This window comes from Arvicola amphibius, chromosome 3 (genome assembly GCF_903992535.2).
Source record: "Arvicola amphibius chromosome 3, mArvAmp1.2, whole genome shotgun sequence".
In the NCBI taxonomy this organism is placed as follows: Eukaryota; Metazoa; Chordata; class Mammalia; order Rodentia; family Cricetidae; genus Arvicola; species Arvicola amphibius.
Window position 1 is genome coordinate 131886505 of NC_052049.1, and position 26011 is coordinate 131912515.

Genomic DNA, 26011 nt, shown 5'->3' on the forward strand with positions numbered 1-26011 from the left:
AAGATAAGGAGCTGTTGCAAATGATATTACCAGAGGGGAACTGAGAGAGAAGTATTCATTCATTCATTTAATAAATATTTATTCAGCATCTATTATCTGCCAGACAGGATGTTAGGTGCTGGGTTTACAGAAATGAGCAAGAAGAAATTATGATGTTTCTGTAGACCTCGGGTTTTGCATCATCTGAAATAAATGTATTCATTCTTGATGCTTATATATCACTTTGAGATGATAATCATCAATGAGTTTTTAAAAATAATGCTAATTCTATTCAGATTCCACTCACAGTTTGAGAACCTGCTGAGGGTCTCTGTGACAGTTTTGCATGTGCTTATGGCATTTGATTTAGTAACAACAGCACCTTGCATATATGTGCTCAGCCTGCCAGAACATCCTGTGAGAAACAGGGCAAGAATTCACTAATGATAGACCAAAGGCTCAGTGAGTGTCTTAAAGTATCACACTAGCCAGTGTGAAGAGAGAGGCTGACACTCATGGCATCATAGTGAGACATTTTTAGGTGATTTTCCTGTTGCAGGATGAGACTATGCATTTAGAAACCCAGAGAAACACTTTTTAGAAAGTGTTTAATATGTCCGTGTATTGAAAGGTCCCTGATACAACTTGCATTCAGAGCTGGGACTCTGAGGATATAACTGTGATATGGATGGATTAAACCATCAGTGGATTAAAAATCTGAATGCACTATTGGAGGTATTAGAACTGTGAAAAGTGGGCCTACTTGGGAGTCATTTGGGGTCAGGTTTGAAGGATGGAATTTGTCCTCTACCCTTGTGCATGATATTAAATTTTGCTTCAGGCTCACAGCAATTGAGCCAGCTAGCTCCAGATAAAAGCCTCTGAAACTGTAATCTAAGATAAATATTTCCTCCCTTTACGTTCTTTTTCACATATATCAGCTGCAAAAAGTCTGACCAATGCGATATGACATATGGTCTGATATACATCAGGTACTCCATTTTGTCTTTCCTCAATTTTCATTTTGTAGTGTTTTATTTTTTGTGATTACCCTATTGATGAAGGGCCATTACTAAGCACTTTTAGCCATTTTTCATCTCAACTCTTTTTTTTTAAAGATTGGATTTGGGTGGGAGCACAGTATAGTGATAGAATTCCTGCTGAGAATGAGAGGTTTTGGGTTCAATCCCCAACACAGCAAGAAACGAAATAAAAAGATTTAATTTCCTATCCCTGTTTTATTTTTAAATATACCTATCAGCACTCATAAATGAGGTTTTTCCCCACAAAGTTCACAATTAGTATGCCTGAAGAGATGGCTCAGTGGGTAAAGTGCTTGCTGCACAAGTATGAGAATCTGAGTTCAAATCCCCAGCACCCGTGTAAAAAGCCAGGTGTGGTGGTAAGTGTCTGTCATTCATTACAACCTTTGAGAACTGGGACAGAAGATCCCTGAGGTTTATTGGCTAGGCAGTCAAGTTCCAGGTTCAGTGAGAGATCCTGTCTCAAAGTCACAGTGGTGCATGCCTTTAAATCAGCACTTGGGAGGAGGTGTGAGGATTGGCAGTGAGCCTGGTCTACACAATGAGTTCCAGGCCAGCTAGGACTATATGACACCCCATCTCAAGACAAAATAAGGGTGGAGAGTGATTGCAGAAGACAACCGATGCCAACCTCTTGCCTCCACACACAGGCATACACATGAATGAGCACACACACACGCACACACACACATGGACATATACACATTCATACAGTTCACAGTTATCTACAAGCAAAGAATTTTTAAATCTGGGATTTCAACAGCCAGTGTCTTTGACAGTCTGTTTAAATGTTATATAAATTCATATTTATATAAGGTAAAATATGATATTTGTAAGACACAGATTATCATTTTTCTCCATATGTATTCTGTATGTTGGTCTTGTTTTGTTTCGTTTTGTACCACACCCTTTACAACCTCTTCCTACTTAGAGCACATTCTTTCTTACACTCCTTCAATCTTAATTATCCTTCAGCTCCCATCCCACCTATTTTGTAAAAACCTCCCTTGATTGCTTCAAACAGAAGGGACCTTGCTCTTATTTGAGTGCACACAGCAAGTGTTGTGACAGTTAAACTGACATTACCTTTCTGATGTCTCTTTTATTGTTCTTTGAAGCTGTCAGTTAAGCCTTTTCTTGTGATTCATTTTTCCAGATCGGCTTCCCAGCTAGACCGTGTGCCCCTCAAGGCAGGCACTTTCCCCTGTCTATCGTCTCGGCAGCTTCTCTAGCACCTGCTATAATGGCATGTGCGTAATAGATGCTCAATAAACACTTGTTTCATTAGTTTTCCCCGTAAATGAGTAAACTCCAGAGATCTAAATTTCCTAGAAGTTTATCTTTGTTCCCTCAACAAGGGACATCAGAATAGACCCCCCCAGAATGTGTTTGTTCAAAGAATATGTCAATCTCTCCCCAACCTAAAGTTTTTGGAGGTACTTGATGTTCCTCCTAGAACAGGGCTGCCACGAAACTGTCTTCTGGAGTATCATGTATTCTGCATGTGGTCTCTAAAGGCCTGGATTTCGCATTTCTAGTTTCCTGAAATCTCAGACCTATTACCCTGCTGGAGACTGTCTGTACTGTGCTCCACCAGCTCCACTTCCCAGGGACCAGCTCCCTTCTTTTATTCCCCTGCAATGCTGTGTTCTATCTGACTTTCCCAGTTCCATTTATTTGTTGATTTATTTAGAAACAGAATCTCAGTATTTAGCCCAGGCTGGATGCCTAGTGTCTATTTATTTAAATCCTACATTTCCAAAACCATTTTCTCATTCTGCTGCTTTAGACCTTCATTTTTATCTCTTGAGGTTATGACAGAATCTTTACCTTCTGATCTGAAGTTTGTCCTTAGTGCACCCCTCTAATTTATTTGCTTTTCCTTGACCCTAGTCCCCTTTGCTTCTCTTGTGCCAGCATGGTAAATTATAGGTCCCAGCTGGAGCTACCTAGCAAAAATCTGAATGGATGTAGACACCTCAGTTTTCTGCTTCTCATATCTGTTCTAAGATGTGTGTATAAATAAAACCATGTACATGAATGTGCTTTGCAGATTAGAACTCTCTATACAAATCTATGATTATCATTATTCATTTCTTTCTCTGATTAGAAATTTAACACGTCTTTGTTTACTCTTGAAAATGCAAATGCAGGGACTAGGGTGTAGTTTAGCATATACAAAGCCGTAGGTTCAACCCATAGTACCAAAACAAATGAATGAATATAAATACATACATTAATTAAACTATAAAGGGAAATGCAGAAAGCACAGAAAACAAAATAGCAGCCAATTTCTTTGTTACTTTCTTAGCCCTGTTGTAATGAATTGCCACAAGCTCACTGGTGTAAACTGGCACAAATGAATGGTTCAAAGTCAGTAATGTAGTTCTCTCTCTCTCTCTCTCTCTCTCTCTCTCTCTCTCCAGCTTTCCTGCCTCCTTAAAATGAACCTGCCAGTAATTGGTCCCTAGACATTCCAAATTCCCATCTCATTGTTGAATTCAGAACAGTCATATCTGCAAAGTTCTTTTGCCATGTAAGTACCATAAGGGACAATTGCTCTGCCTATCACAGCCTCAGTAAAAATGATGTGATATTTTAGTATATATCTTTAGGATCCTTTTGCTTTGCATATGTGTGTATATATATATATATATATATTTCTTTTTATAAAATTATAACATTACAGATATTGTTTATGATTTGCTTTTTAACCTTCTATTACTATATTAGCACTTTTAAATATCTTCAAAAACATGAGTTTTAATATCACAGTTTGTTTCCATTTATATATGATACGTTCTTTAAAGTTTTTCTATTATTACAATTTAGGCCATTTTATGATTAGTATATCTATATAAATCTTTGTGATTATTTGTCATAATTTTTCAAAAAGTGTATTTTATTAAAATTTGAATTTTAATATATACAGTATAGAATGCAAGTATTATGAAAACATCATTAGAATAAATAATTTTCTGAACTGAAAATTTACTTGGACATTAAGAAAGCTAATCTGTTCATTTTACAAGTGAGAAAATGGAAGACCAGGGAAAAACAGTAAGTCTGAAGTAACACAACAGAAAATAGTTAAATTTGACTATTTGAATTAAAGTGTAATGCAGATATCACAGAAACAGCACAAATGGTAGGCTTTGGTGTCTGCGTCCATGACGTGTGGTGGGGAGCACACGTGTGCCGAGTGGGGAGACTGGACACAGACGACTAAAGGAGTGAGTGAGATGTGTTGAGGCTGAAGAGACTCAAGTTCCTTACTGATGGGTAACGTGTTTATCCTTATTTTTAAGCATAGAAAAAGTGTAGTTTAGAAAGAATTTTGAGGCATTAGAGTATTATTGAAGATCTTTGCAGGAATTCATAGTGTAGGATATGTTCTGATAGATTTATAAGTAGTTACAGATATATGTACCTCTATATGGGAGAGGACACAAATGACAATTGGAGAGGAAGTATTTGCAACATGTAGATCGAAGAATGAGTTTTTTATATATAAAAAACTTCTGCAAATCAACACTTTCATGATAACTCAGTTTAAAGGGGACAAAACTATAAGCAGATAATTATTTTATGAGCAGACAATTAAGTGGAGAGAAGCAGAAGGGCTGACAAACATGAGAAGCTGTTCATTATCAGGAATAAATGCTGATTAAAGTGAGATAATGCTTATGATCTGTTACACATGCAAGAATCGGGAGGCTGAGAGTGTGTCCATCTCCTCAGTGGCGGCACGGGGGGGCCAGCCAGAATAGTAGGGTGCCATTGAGGTGATGTCACTTGCAAAACTGTTGGAGAATAGGCCTGCATTTGTAAGTGAAACACAGAAAACATATTTCCTTTGCTAATGTAGGAATACCCTTTGAGTGGCCACTGGGGACTTTCTGCAGCACCTGTGACCATGTATTCAAATATTAGTGAAGGAAAACAGAACCCATAATATGATAAAATCAGAGAATCTTGGGTTTATATAAATCCATTTCATTCATTTCAGTGATGTTTGAGCTCTTCTAAACACCTGAAAACTCCTGCTTGCAAGTGATTTGTGCTTACTGACCCACTAAATATTTCCTGAACACCTATCTATTGACCCAGTGCAGAGATACTGCTTAGCAAACAATAGGGAGTGCAGGAGACATGCAGAGCTGTGTCCACAGAGGAAGACAGATAATCAGATGATCACACAACAGGTCTAAATTGCCACTGAGACAAGTGATAGGAGAAGTATGGTAGATAATAATATGAGAAGCCAAAACAGTGATTTTGATGTTGCCAGGGAAGTCAGGAAGTCTCTAATAAGTATGGCCTGTGCTGAAATATTATATGTAGGAAGAGGGGTTAACTCAGTTAGAAAAAAAAAGGCAAAACTCAGGGGCAGGGGGTGGTTCATGTCTGTAACTTTGGCACTTAGGATGCCAAGACAGGAGGATCAAGTTTGAAGCCAGACTGGGGCTGCATAGTGAGACCCTGACAAAGAGCATTTCAGGCTGAGGGCAGCATATTTCTGGCAGAGTGTGCCATAATGAACAAAAGAGATTGGGGGAGGTTGTGTGGTGGACTCAAGAAAAAAAAGATCTGAGATGAGAGAGGGCTGGTCAGATGCACAGGACTGGTGTGGGGTATCTTTTCTCAGAAGTATATATAGATGGTGAACTCAGGAAGGATCAACATTGTGTTCAGAGGAGATCCCTCTCCTGTGTGCATGTCTTCCTATATCAAACTCAAGTAAAAACTGTCAGTGAGCTATGACCATAGTTTCATCTTCTCTACCACCCCAGGAACCTCAGACTTTATCCTTCTTTCTAGGACAGGTGCTTGTGAAAGTACAGTCTCCTCCTACACCCTTCCCTGCCAGTCTAGTCTTTCACCAGGGGTGTGGTTTCTTTCATCCTCCTCCCCTAGGGAAGTTTCTGAATGCCTTTCAGTCTGTCCTTTACTCTGTCTTATGAATCTGGGAACAAAATAGAAACCCAATAGAGACAAGTGGAAAATGGTTATCCAGCAAACCCCAGACTACCCTAAACATAAACTCTTGCTGTTAAACCTTCATCTGACTTAGATCGCAGATAAAACTGAACAATGAATATAAAACACCTACAGTTTATTTACACTGCATTGCTTGATACTAGAGGACATTGGAGGGTGGGAAACCTCAAGCCATTTCAACTTTAGCCAGAAGTCTAGACACCCAACATGAAAAGCAGAGGAACCAAACATTACAAAAGTGAGACTCATGAAGTAGTAAATTTAAATATTATCATTCTAGGGGAAAAGAAAGCATAAAGAAAAAGCTTTAAAAATATTTATAAAAATCAAATATGCAGATCGGACTATCACACATGTAACTTGAATAAATGAAAGCATATTATGGAATATATGTATATATAATCTCTAGGATGCTTAAAAACACTGAGTGGAACTATATATTGTTTCTGGTACCTCCGTGTGCACTAAAAGTATAAAGATGTATAAAACTGTCAACCCTCTAAATTTAAGATGGAAGTCTCCACCTGTTCACAAGGAGGAGGAAGAGCTCCATGTTTAGCAAGGGGTATCCAGGGCTGGAGGTGCTGGTGATGTCATTTTATTTTTTAAGTGAGGAGAGGGCATATGATATTGATTGCATGATTACTTAGATCTTTTTGTTTTTAAAATATTTCTCAATACATGATTTAAAGAAAACATTGATAATCTGAGTTGTTAGTGAACTATTGGCAAAAAAAGATCAGATACAAGACTCTTAACTCATTTCTGGTTATTCATTTTTCTATTTGAGAACACACTTTAGCCGGGCGGTGGTGGCGCACGCCTTTAATCCCAGCACTTGGGAGGCAGAGGCAGGCGGATCTCTGTGAGTTCGAGGCCAGCCTGGTCTACAAGAGCTAGTTCCAGGACAGGCTCTAAAAAAGCTGCAGAGAAACCCTGTCTCGAAAAACCAAAAAAAGAAAAAAGAAAAAAAAAAGAACACACTTTAGATAGGTACAGTCCCTGGACAGTGTAAAATAGTTTCTCAATAAGATATAAACATAGCAATAATGCACAAAAATGAGAGACTCAGCTAACAACTGTGTTGGATGAGTTTCAATCATTCAAACTTCTACTTTGCACAAATGTTTTAACTTTGACCCTATTTATAGACAGAAAGCCTGGTCTCCCTTAGGTCAGCATGGATAGCACAGATGTAGATTTACAGTCAGCTCATAAGAACATAGTGAGTACTGGGTGCTTCCTGATACTGTCTGCTGCATGGGAGTGGAGTATTTTAGTGTCATATATGCCAACTGTTCAACTTACCTGCTGCTCTAAGGTGTTTGGATCAATAAAAGTCACCAGATCTATAGAAAAGTAACCAATCACATCTTTCTTTTTGCAGGCATTTCCAATTTGGAGACACAAAGAAATGAGAACTTGGGGATCCACTGAGGTCTGAGGCATGGTGGTACCAGAAGAAATAAAGGGGCCATCAGCATGAAACTGGTCCCCTGTTGACAGTACCCTGACTTCTCCATCAGGCTCTATCAACATGTCCACGGTGAGGTTGGTGACACTGTCTGTAGGTGGGTATCCTTCAATCACGCCACCTGGTTGGAAAACCATGGAGCAGATAAAAGAACACAGTCAAGAGAAAGACCCTTGCAGGAGGAAGAATGACCTATGTTTTGGCAGGGGGACTCGGGCTCAGACCTTGTACTTGTCATTTTGGGAAACTGAACAAGTGGCTTCAAACTTTGACTTGCTTCTCTTATAAAAGGGGGGGCATAATTCTACATCACCAAGCTGTCATAAAGTTTGAGAAATTGTGCCTATGGTATTTAGTCTGGTTCTTGACACATGGGAGGGCTCAGTGAACAGCAGTCTTGATTACAATCATGATTACAAACACCTTATAAATGCTATATTTGGAACCACTCATTACATTAATGAAGGATCCGAGGATTATGGGTCAAACCCCTCGAGGAATTAACTCTCCACCGCCCACTGTTGGTATCCTAATAACCAGTGTGCTCTTTCTGTCTAGCATGATTGCTTTTCTAAGGTTTGACAGGTGTGGGCTTCTAATAGGCATAAAAAACATTGGCCGTCATGTTGGTCATAGGACTCCTGTAGAAAACCAAACACAGAGACTGGTGACATGGCCCAGTTGGTAAACTGCTTGCCACAAAAGTATGAGGACTTGAATTTAAATCTCAGCACCCTTGTAAAAACTAGTGTGGTAACATATGTCTGTAGCCTCAGTACTCGAGAGGCAGAGACAGGAAGATCCTTGAGGTTAATTGGCTAGTGCATATAATTGACTCAGCTAGTCCTAAGTTTTGTGAGAGACCCTGTCTCAAAAGTAAGGTGGAACCGGGTGGTGGTGGCGCACACCTTTAATCCCAGCACTCGGGAGGCAGAGGCAGGCGGATCTCTGAGTTCGAGGCCAGCCTGGTCTACAAGAGCTAGTTCCAAGACAGACTCTAGAAACTACAGGGAAACCCTGTCTCGAAAAACCAAAAAAAAGTAAGGTGGAAAGCAATCAAGGAAGACACTCAGCATCAACCTCTGGCCTCACATGCATGCACATTTAACCTCCCACCCCACACATATTTGAAGAAAAAGTGAACAAGTACCAGGACTTGCTGCTTTTGCTAAGTAATAGTTGGGTAGTGGTTTCTGTCCATTTCTACAAACCACACTTGAAGCGGGATCATCTATAATTAAATTCTGAGATTTTTAGCTGTTCTCAAAGGCAGTCATATAAGAGATATTTTCATTCAGTGTCAATGAATTTGATAAGGGGAAGCCTTAATGAATGCTAACTTTCAGAAGGAAAATGATTTTTGGGGGGCTGCATATTCAATTCAATCTCTATTTTATCTGCTGGCTTGTTCAAGATGCTCTTCAAATGAGATCTGCTATAGTATATAACAACTGAATGCCAGTTGCTGGAGATTTAATAATATGAACATAACCAAACAAAAAAACAAGCAAACCAGTGAGTCTCTGTGGTTCAGGTAACTTGATACTTTGGCTGTCACTGATGATAATGTATCAGTATCTTTTATGATTTACAATGTTACTTTGGATACCATGGAGTTTTAAATGAGAAATATCTCCCAAGGCTCACATAGTTAAATACTTGGTCCTCTGTTGGTGGAGTTGTTTGGGGGCTATGGAGCCTTGGAGAGAGAACATCACTGGAGCGGGCTTTAAGAGCGTATAGCCTTGCCCTACTTTCACTTTGATCTTTCTGCTTCCCACTTGAGGTTGAAAATGTGATCTCCCAGTGTCCTGTTCGATTGCCTGCTTCCATTCCTCCCTCACTATTATTGGCTCTCCCTCTGGAAGTAGAAGCCAAAATAAACTCTTTCATAAGTCATTTTTGATCATGGTGTTTTATCACACTGGTTACAGAAAGTAACCAATCTTGATATATTATTTCAAACATGCTTAATTATGTTGTCTTCTTAGCATCAAGACTTCATTCAGCCTTTTTCCTTTCAAAGCACTTAAATTTTTTCCCCAAGAATGTATTGTCTTGGACATAAATCTATGACAGTGTAGAAACCAAATCTGTAGCAAATTTGTGGCCATAAGCTCGCTCAAAAGAATAGAAGTAGGATGAAATAGGTGGTTGGGGGAAGCTGGTGAGAGTCGGGAACATGGGGTGATGTCCTGCTCAAGTCAGAAAATACACAAGGCCTCCTGCATGTACTAGGGTTAGGGCTCAGGCCCATCCAGAACCTTACGTGTGACAGTGGTTCTCAACCTTCCTAATGCTATCCTCCAATACAGTTCCTCATGTTGTGGCGACTTTCAACCATGCAATTATTTTCTTTGCTACTTTATAACTGTAGTTTTGTTACTGTTATGAATTGTAATGTAATATCTGATATGCAGGATATATAATATGTGACCTCTGTGAAAGGGTTGTTTGATCCAAAAGAGGTCATGAGAACACTGACTTATAAAAACCATATTTTAAAATGTACTGAAATTATAGGATATAAATATGTTCCCATTCATTACTTATCTGGAGTGTTATTTTTTCCAATATCTCTAAGCCTCAGTTTCTTCCTCTGTGAAATTGGGTTAATAAAGCCTGTTCTGCTTCTTCTCCACAGTGTTTATGACATGACTGAGGAAGAAGGAGGGAGATGGACAGGGGAAGGTAAAGGTGAAGCCTTAGCTTGTGGCCGCATAGCTCAGGGGAGGTAGAGCTAAGGGACTCACGTAAAAAGAAATGATCAGGAGCAGTGGTTCTCAACCTGTGGGCCAAGACCCCCTTGAGAGTTGAACAACCTTTTTACACAGGGGTCGCATATCAGATATTGCATTACAATTCATAACTGTAGCAAAATTACATGAAGTAGCAGTGAAAATAATTTTATGGTCGGGAGTCAGCACAATAAGAGGAACTGTATTAAAGGGTTGCAGTGTTAGGAAGGGTGAGAACCACTGCTCTAGAGGAAGGATTTTCAGGCTGATCTTTGATTATGTAAGCTTCCTAATACTCTGCCTAAGAGAGACCTGGATGTCTTCATGGTTTTACCTCCTAATTTAAAACCCTTCTAAACTTGTTTATTTGCTTGCTTGTGGAAGACACTGTGGTTTTTTCCAATTACAAATGGAGCTGACTTCCTGATTTTCTCTTTTCTGTCCAGGGATGCATGTGGAAATTTGTTTATTCATATACTTACAGAGATGAGAGAACATTGAAGGTACCCTACCTAACACACACACACACGCACGCACACACACACACACACACACACACACACACAATCCCCCCTAGCATTCCTGTTAGATGGCTGGCATCCAACCTCTTATTTAAATAATTCATTAATAGGGCATCTGCTACACTCTTCCCAGCCAATGTATTCTACAGCCAACAGGCCTGTCCTTTCTGACAAACCCCTTTCATACATAGGGCTGAGTCCTGCTCCCAAGGAACAGACTCACTGGCCCTGGCAAAGACTCCTGCAGAAACATAGGGTAGACTTTTATGGCCCTTCTATGTGTTGGCAGATTATCTGGGATGATCTAATCTTTTGTACTTTGGGCTCCCTGTGCTTCAAATAAGGGTGACAGCAGTACCCACTCATAGGATTGACAGGAGGATGAGTAAGTTAATGTGTGTCTACTTAGGATGATATTGGCATATAACACCTACTGTGTGCTATTACCATTGTTCAGTTGTCATTATAACATGGTAACATTACCAGTTTATCCTTATATATTGAGGCCAGTGTACTATTATCATCATCACGTGTCAGCAGTAAGTTAAGCAGATTATGTGTGCCTTACACTGCAACCTCCTAGAGAGGGGAAGCCTTTGCCTAACTGTGTCCTTGTGTGGCACCCCAGAAGCCTCTGGAACGGCACATAAACTTAGTTCTGTTCATCCTCTCACTTACCATTGACTTCCCAAAATGAGGATGAGGAAGGAGAGGAATATAAAAATAATGGAGGCTGGTTTTATTCCTAGTCTGTAGAGGATTCTGGTTTGAAAATGCTACCTTTCTGAGCTAGGGCATTTCTGCTCTCCTAGAAAATGAGAGAGAAAACCAGATCTAGTGAAGGCCTTTGTTCATTGGTCTGCGATGGAAACGCTCCTATTTCTAACCCCGAATTTTCCTAACCCTATATGCAATAAGTAACTGAGGAAACTGGGTCTCTGAGGACTGTCCAAGGTCACGCGTGGTTTACTGGAGAGCCGCCCCTCAAGACAAGTCTGGTCTAAGAAATGCCCAGAGTACTGAGTTCTGCATGGCACGCCTGGCATGCTCAGTTCCTATTTACTTAAGAGGCTGTGTGCAAGATAAATATTTAGGCAGTGCTTGAAAAAGAACAAAGTCAGCTGCAGAAACATTTTCTAAATCAACATCGACTGATGAAGAGTATTTGAATTGGTCCTGGCTTGACCCAGAACCAGAACCTAAGCTTGTAATACTGCTCCTCAATAGAAACTTTACAGTCTTATTTACCTTGAGTGAGAAACGTTTGGAGGAATTTCCTCCACGTTGGGAACCGTTTCTCATTGACTGGCTGTACGTGCTGTGCTAAAATGCCCGCCAGCTCCTCGGAGATCTTCACCAGAGCTGGCTCCTGCAGAAACAAATTAAATAGAACCACAAGCAATTTTACTACAGAAATGAAAACTGCTTGTGGAGTGATTAAAAACCAGGCCTCCAACAGGCAAAAAAATGTGGTTACTGTTTACCCAGAGCCAGAAAGCCATTTTGAGATTGTTCTATTTTTCCAGCATTTCACTTTTCATATTTCAGTGTGATTTCCCCTCCCTGAAATTGATGCTAATTGTGCATATTGTGTGCAAAAGGCACCCCGTACTGGTCGTGAGGAGTCCAGGCTTCAGACTCACTTCAGCCCCACCCGCAGAGCGGCCTCTACGTCTCCACTCTGAGCCTCAGTTTCACAGTCTGTAAAATGTAAAGCTGAATAGCTTGTCCCTTAACTCCTTTAGATGAGAATACTTCTTATTCTATGAATCTAACAGCATTTGATCTTAGGAGGAACAACGGAGTTGGTGAGGTCTTTCTTTGATACTTCTGCCTCTTTAACCTGTGCTCACTCTGTTGTAAAAGCTGCCTTTTACAGTGTTGATAGGAAAGCCTAAACTCTTGGCTACAACCGTAAAGGTGGGATTTAAAGATTTTTCAGTTAGAGAACATGCTCTATGGTCAGACTTAGTCAACCTGGAATCCCTGCAGATCACAGTGTCACCTGTCTAGTTACATAGCTAACCCCATCATTGGTGAGATGATCCAAAGACAACAGAGCCTCCCATCAGGAGTGAGAACAGAAGGAAGCTCTTTAATCAATAGGAAGTCTATCTTTTTAAGTAAAAGGTGTAGCTTGCTATGATAATTTCTTTTCTATCTAAGTTATCATGCTTTTAAGACTCATAAAAACTTTTCAAATGGAAGCCACAGTTTAGACATTATTTCTATCAGGTGCAGGGCAGGGCACTACACCTACAAAGTGTGTACATATACACACTTCGGTGCTCAGTATTCATCATGTTCTAATGCAGAGCAGGGACAAGCAAAGCTCCAGCTTGCTTCAGGGTCCCAGGAAAACTATGAATCTAAGAGAGAACTCTGAATAATTTGTAAGCATCAGCTCTAGGGACAGGGCTGGTTGTAATACTGGAAATCATCTGCATACTCATTTTTCCAATTTACCTAACATTAAAAAGTGATTCTCTTCTATCCTCTGCCATCTTCTGATTCCTTAAAACATCTGGTTGATTCTGTTTTAATGCTCACTGAAAATCCAGACTAAAAGACAAATATCTTAAGAGTTTTTATGATAGGCAGGTCCAAATAATCTGAATTGTTTCTAACTACCTGGAAACTCCTGGTTGTATCATTAGTTAATCTTAGTAAGTGATTGGCATACAAAACAAAAACACACCCAGAAGCAGAGTGTTCCAGGCCAACACAAGGTACAGAGTCCTGCTAGGAAGGGCTAGGGAAGTCTGCTCGTGCAGTAAACCTCTGCCTTGACGTGTGGAAGCAAGGAAGATGACAGTGGAAGCAATGGGCCTTCGCACTCCATACCTTACATTGTACATTTACTCTCATTTTTACTGCAAATTTACTGATGGTGTCAAAGCTTCATGTGAAAATTATGAGCAAGCAGCTCCAGCATAGGGAACCCCTCTGCTCTCTGAACACCCCACATTCTCTAGCCTCACACTTGTTTCAGTTCACATTCTGCTCCGTGGAAGAAAACTGTCTCTGAACAGGGGGCAGTGAAGGCTGGCTTTAGAGTCTGCCTCTTTCTGGAAAACTATCCCAGAGAAAAGAAACCTCATAGCCCAAGCCTCTCTTGGACAGGTGGAAAATTCTCTTTTTATCCTGCCTTGATTGGAGGGACTTTTCTGTCTCTCCCACTTTTGAAGGGAAGTGGAGCCATCTACTCAGTTACATATGTGCTAGAGGGCTATTTTTGCAAGGGGAAAATATGGAGAGGAAACAGTAAAGGAGCAGATGGAAGCCCTGCAGCTTGATTTAGAAACAGTGTCTCTATTAGCTTGAGGACCAGGTGCCAGATCTTCAGCAGAACGCTAGAAAAGACTAAGTTACAGAATAGAAGAGGTGAATCTCTCAATAGACTTCCTCCTTACTTGCAAGGAACCACCTGAAGGACCGGCTACTTTAGAACCACGAATTCTTCCTGGGTGGATGTCACAGGATTCCCTGCCTCTAAGGACTTCAGAAAGATAAATGAGGTGACATATATGGAGTGTCACCTCAACTGCAACATGTGTGAGAGTCAATAACTAACTTACAAGGCTTCTGGACAGTGTCAGGTGCCAGTAGTACTTCTGCTTACAAAGTGAGTCATTCTGCCACAATGCCTAGCATTTGCACTGTGCACAAAACCACAACAAAGAGGTAGATGTCTAAAAGAAAAATCTTCCTAGAGAGTCTGGAGGATGCTTTGTGTCCCATCAGCTGAAGGCACTGACAGGGTGGCATTCAGTGGAGATACTGGGGCACTCAGAAGCAGCTTGGGGGTCATGATTAGCTCTCTAAAGACATAGTGAAGAAAAATGGGGTCAGAAGGGGTAATATTAACTATCTAATTTATTTCTAGTGGGATGTATAAGTCTTAAACTAATACCTTAGTGCCTATGGCCTTCGTGCCAATGAAGAGAGACTTGTTCCCTCACCTCTACAGAATAACTATAATAGTGATGATAGGGCTGGAGAGATGGCTCAGAGGTTAAGAGCATTGCTTGCTCTTCCAAAGGTCCTGAGTTCGATTCCCAGCAACCACATGGTGGCTCACAACCATCTCTAATGGGGTCTGGTGCCCTCTTCTGGCATGCAGGCATACACACAGACAGAATATTGTATACATAATAAATAAACAAAAAAATAAATAAATTTAAAAAAAAAATAGTGATGATAATGTGGGCCTTGCAGCTCACATATTCAAGTAAGGGAGGGTGTGCGTGATAGGTCTATTTATGTCTGCTTATCATATGCCTGCCTGTCTTTCTATCATAAGCCAGGAACAGAAGTACATTTGTACAAACTTAGGATGTGGAATTAAGTTCTGTCTAGTGAATAATGACAAGGTAATGGGTGACCAAATCACTCTTCCAGATGTCCTGCCATCTGCACTGCACAGGTCGTTTAGAGCCAGTGACTCTGGGGTATGGGCTAGAAGATAATATTCCTTATGAATCATAAGTGGTAGAAAATTGTGCTTTATTTTTTGAAAAAAGTCAGGTTCCAGGTTTTCCTCTCATCATTACTGGACTGGCTCTAGGAATGCACTCACTGTTGGCTTCTGGAGCTCATCCCGAGAGGCATTTCCTGCTCTTTAGCCCATCTTCGTCACTCCGTAGATTTGGTCATTTGTTGTTGAGCACCCAGCATTATCTCTGAGTTCACCAATAATTGTAATGACTTGGAAAGTTTTAAGGCATCTTCAGAAAGGAGATGGTTTCTTTTGTTTTGACTGATACTTAAACTAGAGACTCTTTTCTATTAAGCCAAGACCTTGCTTCATGGCATTCTTTATTTTTCTGTGAAGGAAATGCAAATTTGAAGGAACAGATATGTTGACTGAGGGGAATGTAGGGTATCTTCGGGGAAGCCACCAGCATACTTACCATACTGCCCAACTCTAGAGAGTTAGTTTTCCCACCCAAGAAAATTTCTAGTGGTGTGTGCATGTGTGTGTGTGTGTGTGTGTGTGTGTGTGTGTGTGTGTGTGATGAAGGAGGAAGAAAGAAGAGTGCAAATTAGAATACTCTCTCAATCCTTACAAAACTTTTATTTTTGAAGCTTTTTGACTGAACTATCAGTAGCACATAACTTCTTCATTAAACTCCAATATCCAACATCAAATATTGTGTGATGGTGTTCAAAAGAAATTCAAAGAAACATTTCTTAATCTTTTGGTTAATACGGAATATAAGGAAATGCAGACCTGCATAGATGGTTCTGCTTTATGGGTCTTTCTGGTAACCCTGAAAGGAGGACTGGACCTGACAGACGAGGACTGTCAGTAGGATTATCAGTTTGAAGGGGACCCATGGGTGACTTAGGACAAATGCCTGGAGTAACAGAAGAGCACACAGTGAGGCTGCAGGAGCTCTCCAGCCTCTGAGCCCTAGGTAAGGACTCTTGACACTCCCTGTTCAGGCAGAGAAGTGTGGTGCAGTGGGAACGGTGCTGGGACGGGAGTCATCTGGCAGCACAGAGGTGGCAGAAGCAGCATTCCACTGTGAAGGTGAGCGTAAAAAGCTGCTCATCCTACATTTACCACCTTACAGCCACTATCTACAAATATTTTCTTTATTTCATGGTGTCATACAGCTAAGAAGCAGCAAAACTTGGGCTTAAGCCCAGTTGCTACCAGTGTGCCATAGCAGAATGGGATCTGTGCCTGGAACTGCCATCAGTGGCTGTAGATCAACTACAGGTGCAATGGTAAATATGGGGAAATGGTAGGATAGATATCTTCTCTTGGCTACCCAGCATTTATGTCCCCTCCTTCAGGTTAAGTTCCTTTCAGGAACTGTTCTTCCCTGTTCTTTGCTATGGAAGACTGATTGAGGGGAATTCCACTCTCACCTCCAAAGAAATGTAGCCTTGTCCTTGCACGGTGGCTGCTTCAGTACAGAGATGCAACCCAGTGAGGCCAGTCACTTGCTAGAAAAAGGTTACTGGGGCCTCTGGAAAGAGTGTGTGATCTGAGTTGCTACCAGGTAAGATGCTCTCTCTTTCTATTGCCTTGACCAAGAAAAAATTCTGGAAGCTAGCCTTAGAAAGGAACCAGCCTTATGCATAGTTCAAAGGAGAGATGGAAAACTGTGGAGCCAGTTGGATTTCCAGATAGCCAAGGCCAGTTTCTCTTTATTTGGAAATCCATTTGAGTTGAGGTTCTGTTAGTTGAAGCTTAAACATTTTAAATGGATACAAAAAAAAAAATTGGAGGACCAAAGCATGTCCCCACAATCCACAATGGTAGTTTAAGCCAGGGATGCTCTGCTAACCACATGGTGCTGACTTTTACTCTGCAGTCAGCAGTGAGGCTGTCACTCATTCCTCTCCACTACAGCCATTGGGAGCAGTCCTTCCTTAGGGTGCAAAAATATGTTGAAAGGATGAAGAAAAAAATGAAAATGTCTCCAGCAAGTCAGAAACAACTCTCCATACTTACTTAAAGTTTAAGGACAGCTTTAATACTCCATGTTTAATTGTTAATGGAGAATTTAAAAATCAAAAATGCCAAGTTTGCCTTCGATGAGATGGAAAATTATGCTGCAGTAGAAGGTAACATAATGTAAAACAACCAGCATTACCAAAGCACACAAATGTTTTTGGTATGTAAAATTGCTTTGTAAAATATTTGCTCCATCTGCTAAAAGCAGCAAAGACAATTTTCCCTTGATAGCTAATGGCCCATTTCGGGTGTGTGGCAAGTGATTCGCTGCAGTGGCGGTTCTCATTAGGCAGAATGTTGAAACACGGTATATAATTCCATACTTGTGTAGCATTATCCACTCACTGCTTCTTGAGGAGCCTGTCCCTCATTATCTAGGCCTCCACCTTGCACCAACTTGCAGGCCTAGCAGTCGATTTGACTGGAGAAGCATTTCGTCCAACTGAGGCACATATGGCGCTTCCATTCCGAGGCTCAGCACAACTGTTTCACTGCGACCAGGAACCCAGGAACGCTGGAGAAGTTCATTCCCTCTCCACTCCCCGGCAGGCCGACTGCTGCTTCCCTCCCTCTCACCACAGGGGGCCATGCTTTGTTTGTTTGTTTGTTTGTTTCTAGTTCGTCCTGTCGCGCTGCATGCTGGGGGTTTCAATAGGTAAAGATTAAGTGTTTCTAGAAATTCTTAATTGAACTTTGCACATACACAAAAGGAGGAAAGACATCTCCCTCCCCTGACAAAACTGCCATTATAAAAGCCTGATATACGCTGCCCTTTTTCCTGGTGTATCTGTGATTTCTCTCTTTAAAAGAGTTGTTTATATTACACCCCAGATTACTTCAACATCTGCTAAAGGGATGATTAGAAATAAATACAGTAATCCAGGGTGATTTAAAAAGAGAAAAATATGTTCATGTTTGGGGAAGGATACTGAAGAGTACTTACCGGAGCAAATGACTGGTGATAAACAAATATTCTTACCATTGCAAAATAGTTTTCAAGGAAATTATACTGAACTGTAAGAATGACAATCAGTAAATACATATGACTGTTTTAAATATTATACAGTATTTTAAAATGAAAACCATGTCATGTTTAAATCAACCATAAGTGGAATTAGCCATAACTGTTACTTCTGGAAACAGGTTTCTTCCTATCAACGTAGAGAAATGAAGCTGGTTGGGAAAACTGTGGACGCTGATGGAAACTCTTTAATTGTAGATTGAAGACAAAATGAAATACACATGTCCTTTGGGTTTGATTCTCCTTACTTTCTTTTTGTTTTGCTTTGTTTTTCTGTGTAGCCCTGTCTGTCCTGGTATTCTCTTTGTAGACCAGACTTTGATTCTCATTCAAATATGGGAAAAGACTGAGTTCCAGAAATGAAACTGAGAGATTATCAAGAGACTTTTTTATTTAATCCTATACAAAAGGAATGGGCTAGCAACATTGTTTCTTAATCAAGAGAAGAGCTGGACCTTTTTAGATATTTCCACACATCAGATACAAGGAGTCAGCACTGCAAATTGATTGTTCTCCTTCCACAGACCTTGCACAGGATGAGACCAGTGAATCCCACAATAGGGGTCTGTCTTGAGTCTGGCTCAGTCACAGAAAGTCCTAGACTTCTCAAGGGCATCCCTGACTCACCAAGGGGCACCGAGGACAGATGACCAGAAGCACATGGCATTCCGAGAGCAAGAGCTCACTTTGAATTTATTCCAAAGCCTGAGCCTGCTCTGTGGTTTTCACCAGAGCAGACAATTCTAAAAGGACTCCAGCGGGTCCTTCCTAGATGTGAAAACACTAACCAATTTTCCTTCTTCTCATCCTCTGCTTTATTCCTTCCTTCCACGCTGTTATTGTGAAAAACTGGCAGTTAAATTCAATTGATTCAAATTTTTCTGGATCCATATGGCCGCCAACCCTGGAGCTGAAGCGGCGGCCGTGCCCCGCCACTGCTTTCAAGCGTTTGCCTCTCCTCCAGTCCCCAGATGGTGGGGGAACATTTAAACCTCCTTTTCTCTGCCTTGTACAATAGACCTTGGCACCATTTCAACTGTTTACTCCGGTAATTAACAGCTCTGATACCACAACAATTACAACTCCTCCACTCTCCACAATAATGCTATGAATTAGTGAGAGCTAATGGCTGGAAGGTAGAGTGTTTCCAGACTGTGAGATCTGTGCATTTTTAGAATAAAATAAAAGGTACAAACAGCACGCTTGCAGTAGACAATGATTACCTAGTAATTAGTTTACACAAAGCTTCCTATTTAATGGCAAAACGCTGTAATTAACGTGTGACAGAAAATCAAAGGGTACTTTGTAAGCATATGAAAAATTAACACTGCAGGCCCATAGCTTTATGTACTGATTAGAAGCATATTAAATCAATAGGACACACAAGCCAACAGCTTGTATAGCTGATTATTATAGGTCCTCAGAAGGGGTACTCTGGCTTTCATTTAACTGGGGAGGCAATTTTCCTTCTCCTGTCATCATCCTCAGGCACAGAGAAGTACCTCAAACTCAACCCTGGCAGCTCCATGAAAATAACCATTGAACTGGAAGAAAACGTTCTAAGTCATTCTCAGAGCTAAGAAAAATATGTAAATTATTAAGACTTTCCAATGATCATGGTGACGTGCTGCTACACTAATTAGAAAATATGCCAACTGGAACCAGAAAATGAAGCATCCAAACTCAGTGTTTTGGTCAGAATAATCTCTCCTTTATCAAGCCTCTTTATTCAATATGGAGAAAGCTCTAATATACACATTGTTTTCTACTTTCAAATGGAAAGAGGCCAGACTGCTATCAAGGGCTATTCTTTTAAAGTCATTCACTGGGAAAATCATAGCATAGGGACAATTGGATCACTGTTCTGAATTTTTGGTAGGATCTTGTATAATGATAATTGAAGCGTGCTACAGTATTCTTTAAGGTTACAAAAGCCTCCTAAAGAACCTTCTTCTCAATTGCCAAAGAACAAATGATTTGTATTTACTCACTCAGTATTGCTTGTATTTTCTTATAATAGAAATTTAATTAATATCCGTAATAAAAAGCAACAATGTCTTAAACTTTCATATGCTAAGAATATTGCTAGCATTTTACAGGATTCATTTAATTCTCATCACCGCCCCATGAGACAGGTGAACTGCTATGTTTCCAGATAAAGAAATGGCAGCTTAGAGAGCCTGGTGATTTGGTTGTGGCTTATTCCCTCTTAAGATCTAAGGGAGGCAGAGCAATGGCACCTTGTGAAGCCAACTACCCCTCAGTTACCCTGAATGTTCACTCAGCTAACTTCTCAGCCTCAGACTGACCCATTTCAACTCTTTTTCTGCTTAAAGATGTTTACCACGTAAACCTGAATTATGTCTAAAAAAATAAGTAAAAACATAACCAAAATTTTGGTGAATTATGCAAAAAAAAAGAAAGTTGAATTGCTCATCATGTTTTTAGTGCTACATCTGGTTGTGAAGGCAGGCTGTTCAAACTTTCTGATAATGTATAGGCATACTAAAATGACTATGACAATGTATTAAATTGAGAAAGGTACCAAAGTGTATAGTCCCATGACTGGGCAAATGATAACATATAAAATGCTCTTTTGTCAACTGTGCTGTTAACAGGTTTGCATGTGTTGAGGCAGCTGGGTTTTCCAGGGGCTCCTGATCAGGCCCCTCCCTTCTGCAGCTGAGCTCTGCGTACTGACAGCTTTCCTCACCTCCACCTGCCTACTGGAAAAGGACGTACTCTAGAGTAGTGACTGAGGTCTGAGGCCATCTGTGCTTTGAGAAAGTCTGCCAGAGAAGCAGGACATGACATGGGCCACAAAGCCAGACCTAAGGGGAGGGGTGCTTCTCTAGGAATTTAAGGAAGACTTTTTAGGTGCACTCAGCTCCTTGCTCTGAATGCTCTGCTAGTGGTTTGGGCAGTCATTAACACCTTCTTACAAATATAGCACATACAACAGAAGCCGAAGCTCTCCTGTTTTATACAGCATTCTATTCATGGGCTTTCTCCTAGAAAACAATAACACAGGTTTTTGTTTTTGGCACATACTAAAAGTAAAAACAAAGCTTTTCTCTGGTCCGCAATTTATTTATTTTTTATTTTTATTTTTTTGGTTTTTCGAGACAGGGTTTCTCTGCAGCTTTAGAGCCTGTCCTGGAGCTAGCTCTTGTAGACCAGGCTGGTCTCAAACTCACAGAGATCTGCCTGCCTCTGCCTCCCGAGTGCTGAGATTAAAGGTGTGCGCCACCACCGCCCGACTTCTGGTCCGCAATTTAAAACAAAACAAAACCAGAGTAGAGTTTTAAGTTTTCAGACAGATGAATGATTTAGCATATTAGAGTTAATCAATAAAATAAGAGTAACATGCAGCTGTTAATTGTGATGAATATGAATAAACAGAGTAAATGGCTAAGATCCTATGTCTAATTAGCATATTTACAATTATTCTGGCAATGAGAGATGATACACATTTGAGAATTAACTCAGGAAAATGATGGCAATGGGAAACGTGATTTTATACTTATTTGGTTAGACATATTTTTAATATTGTTATATTTTAATGTTACATTATATTTTAACTTTACTAGACATTTGTGGTGACAAGTCAATGGCTTTTTGAGCTCACCTAATAAAGCCAGACCACGGCCTACACGAGGCACTTAGGTCAGCTGCCTGCAAGTGGCTCCCATTACTGCTTCCAAGGAAGGCCGTGGGAGTTGCTCTGAGCACATCATGGTGGGCAGGTCTCCTCTGTAATGGTTTGCTCCCTGACTTATTAGTTCTCTAAGAAGATGGAATAATAATTATGGTTTAGTCTGCCTTCTAAGTTTGGATACCCTGGATTAGAATCTTTCCCTTCAGGTGATGCTGAAATTAATACCAAATGTCTTAACACAGTAAAAAAAAAAAAAAAAAAAAAAAAGGAGTGTACAAAACCAAAAATACAACTATTCTTGCTGGCTAGAAAGATAGCTGATCAGCTAAGAACACTTGCTACACTTGCAGAGGACCAGAGTTTGGTTCTCAACATCCACATGATGGCTCTAACTGTGACTCCAGGTTCAGGTGTCATCTTCTGTCTTCCACAGGCACCAGGCACACACACAGTACACAGGCGTGTGTGCAGGCCAAACACTCATACACATAAACTTTAAAAATTAAATCTTTAAAAAACACGCTGTTCCTACAAACGGCCAGATAACAATGTGTAATAGTACTATTCAAGAGCCAGCCAGTTCAGTTTCCTTTCTCCCATTAAGTGGTAAAGTAAAAATGCTAAGATCCATATCCCAGACTCTCCAGGACAGCAGAGGTTCAATGAAGGGAGGCACAGAGAAAGCTAAGAGGAATCCAGCTTCACTCTTTACCCAGAGGAGCTGCTCCACAGAAAGCTGCTCTCTGAGTACCATCACCAGTGATATCATTGTCACTACAGGGCCCCAGAATTGAGAGAGGGAAGATTTGCCCATCAACAAACTAGAAAACAGTCACAAGAAAGACTGGTAGCACAGAAAGCAGAGCTGGGTTTCACAGACTGTGGCAGGGGAATGGGTCAGGAGGCTTCTCTCCTGCAAGTGTGCCTTTGTTTAAGTCTTCCTTCCTACTAACTGAAACAAATACCCTGACTCAGAGTAAAGGAATCTGCATTTGTGCAAATGGATTCACAGACCTTAGCAAGCACTGTGTACTCCACAACTGAGTTGATGGGGGATCCAGTGGGTGGAGCAAGGAGAGCTGGTGCCATTAGGCAATAGGATGAAAAGCAGAGCCTTGTTACCAGCCTCCAAGAAAATATGAAAATTCGTGTTTTGTTTCCATTGTGTCCTTTCTGCTTTTCCAGAGGTTCCTACATCTTGATACTGAATTTTCAATGGTGACTATGGCTTTTTAGCATCTAGTGACTTCCGTGACTTTGTTTCAAGTCTCGTTTGCAGCCAGGCAAAGCTCATGTCAAAATTAGAGTGGACAAAGAGGTGACCTGTGTTATATATCAATGCCTACACCAAATCCTGCCTACCTCTAAGACTCCAGAGTGGATCCCACCCTGTACACTGCACTGCTTTCATCTGTCGCCATGACATACCAATAAGGAAATCACAGCATCGTGTCACAAACTGCTATGCAAATGATGCTATTTGTAAGTATTAACATAATGTAGTGCTTACAGTCATATCCTCATTTCTAGTAATTCTCCCAGAATGCAGTATTTCTCTGGACTCTTAGCCTGCAGGATAGTCTTTCATCAAGAAGCTGAAATTTTTAATAACCTGCCAGCATATGTTTTGTATGTGCCCGGCTAGGCTTGATAACACAACATCTTCATTATCAAAAGGAACAGGTCTACAGACTGTAATAGGACATTAAAACACGCCTGTGCTCATAAAATAACGCTTTGATGTCTAAATGTGCACTGTTACAATGGTCTTCTGGAACAAAGGTGGATTCCAACCCTAACTTCTCAGCAGATACCCGCAGCTCACCTCCACTCTGAGGAGGGCTTCCCTTTGCAGGCATAAGCTGTCCTTAGTCCCCGAGCCAGGGAAGGGGGCTCACGGGGGCTTATCTTCATTTTCAGCTTTGGCTTCTAATACATCATAGCTAAGCATGAAGCCTGCATTATAACAGAATTACTGAATAATTATTTTCCCTGTTTAAGATTTTTTAAATGATTTAAATAGACCATTAATTATTTAAGAATTTCAAATTTAATAACATTAACAACAGTGCCAAATGTATTTGGTAACAATTTAAAATGGCATAGTTTAAAATAATTGAAATTAAATAATCTACAGTGAGGTTTCTAACCGCAATTCAGCCAACTGTCAGTACTGTAAATATTTTTAAAACTCAAAGTCAAACATTTCAAATTTATCATAGTCTAATATCAGGGGATTTCTTTAAAAATGATTGGTTTGAAATGCTGAGGCCAGCAAACACTGAACACACTGGTATTTCGAGTCTTTAAAATAAAAGTGCTAGCCTTTTCCATGGTTTAAACTCGACAGCTTTGCTTCAAGAAGATAAAATCCAATTCAAAGAGAACATAAGAGAAACCTCTATTGGCCTCAAAATTAAATACATTTTCTTTGCTTTATTTTTTTTCTAGAAGAGTAATTCACTTTAGTATCCTTTAAATAATATGTAAAGAGCTAGCCATGACAGGTACTGCATTTAGTCCGTTCACTGTTGGAGGGGGAAGAAAGCCCGAAATAGATCATGGGGAGAACCGACCCATTTGTCAAAGGGAACTCTCCCTCCTGACTGTTCTCTAGACTTATTCATCATTTCACTTGCCTAGGAATAATGTGGCTCCCACCAGTGTGCCCTGCCTTTCCATCACTTGCAACTTGATTCATAGACTTCCGTAGTGGGATGCGCAAAGCAGATGCAAATCACTGCAAGGCCCGCCGCTTTGCATGCTGGGAGGAAAGAGACTATATAAGGAGTTTGCCTGCCAATTTTCTTTTTTCTAGTAGGTCAGGTAGAACAGGTGTGATAAAGAGAAGCTGGTGTAAGGATACAAATGGGGCAGTGCTTAGAGATCAGGTTAAACATTAATCCATGCACAACTCTTAAGCAAAGTGGGAACACACTGAGGTTGTAAAACATTTCAACAGCATATGTGGAAAGGTTTACACACCTCCACTCCTAGCCCAAGATCCAGAGCCTACTACTCAGCTTTTGCTGCAAGTTTTCTTCTCTCAGCCTCTCACAGTGACTTGTAGTAACATAGATTTCTTTAGAGTATCTTCAGGAACATGGCTTCTGACAGAATGCTATTTTACATTAGCTTACAGGGACCTCCATTTGCTAGTAAAATTTTTTATTAAACACACGCGCGCGTGCGTGCGCGTGCGCGCGCGCACGCGCACACACACACACACACACACACACACACACACACACACACGGTTATCTTAATCACAACAGCTGGCAGATGCACAGGATCTGCCCAGGGCAGATGCTAAGATTTGCAGTGCTACTTGAATATGGCTTTTTAGTCATTTCTTAGGTATCATAAACAGTTTGAAGGTGTGAAAAATGTTTTGGACCCCCCAAATGGACAGTTAAGTGACCCAGTACGTCCATCCATGTTGTATGTTAGGACAAAGGCCCAGAAAAGGCTCTGCAATAGACGACAGTTGAGTCTGGAAGAAAGGGTCGCATCTCCTAACTGTCCACAGCTGTGGCCTAAATCGCTACTGAACACTCACTTGTGCCCACTTCTTCTTCCAGTCTTCATGGCCATATCTGTCACTCTCCTTTAGCGCCCACTTGTAGCACTGGAGGTAGGAAGGGATGTCACAAAATGCTGTCCCATTTCCTCCAAATTCCATGTTCATTTTAAAGACCCAGCGTCGGATTTGCAGGTGATCAGTCACCAATTGGCTCAACTGTTCTAACATCTGTGGGCAAAGGTACAGAGCAGCAATAAAGCATGTTTCCTTTCTGTCATAGCAGCTTGGCTGTGTTGCTGAGTGTATCTTTACATAGTCTGTTCATTAGGCGCCCTCGACTCACTAGACAAATTCAAGAAGTTTGAAGTGATGTGTGATATAAAGAAATCACTAGCCAATGGGATAAAGGTCATGTTTAAAATGCATTTGTATTTGTGAGAAATTGAAAGATTATTATTATGTGGACTAGTGAGAAAAGGAGACATCTGTAACCGAACCCTGGGTTGTCGCTTTTCTTTCTCAGGAAGTTAGGTGTTTAGTTACTGATTCTTCAAATGATTTTTTTTAATAATGTCAAGACT

At 40.6% G+C, this 26011-nt stretch overlaps 1 protein-coding gene across 3 annotated transcripts in view; it reads right to left on the reverse strand.

The window, feature by feature from the left end:
- The window catches only part of Iqch (IQ motif containing H), a 194021-nt gene that overhangs the window by 53685 nt on the left and 114325 nt on the right, over nt 1-26011 (reverse strand). For all 3 annotated transcript variants that reach the window (XM_038323380.1, XM_038323379.1, XM_038323378.1), the window contains exons 15-17: nt 25467-25658; nt 12005-12125; nt 7332-7618 (exon numbers count right to left, since the gene is read on the reverse strand). In XM_038323380.1, the coding sequence (XP_038179308.1) occupies nt 7332-7618; nt 12005-12125; nt 25467-25658 (600 nt within the window). The remainder of the gene's footprint in view (nt 1-7331; nt 7619-12004; nt 12126-25466; nt 25659-26011) is intronic.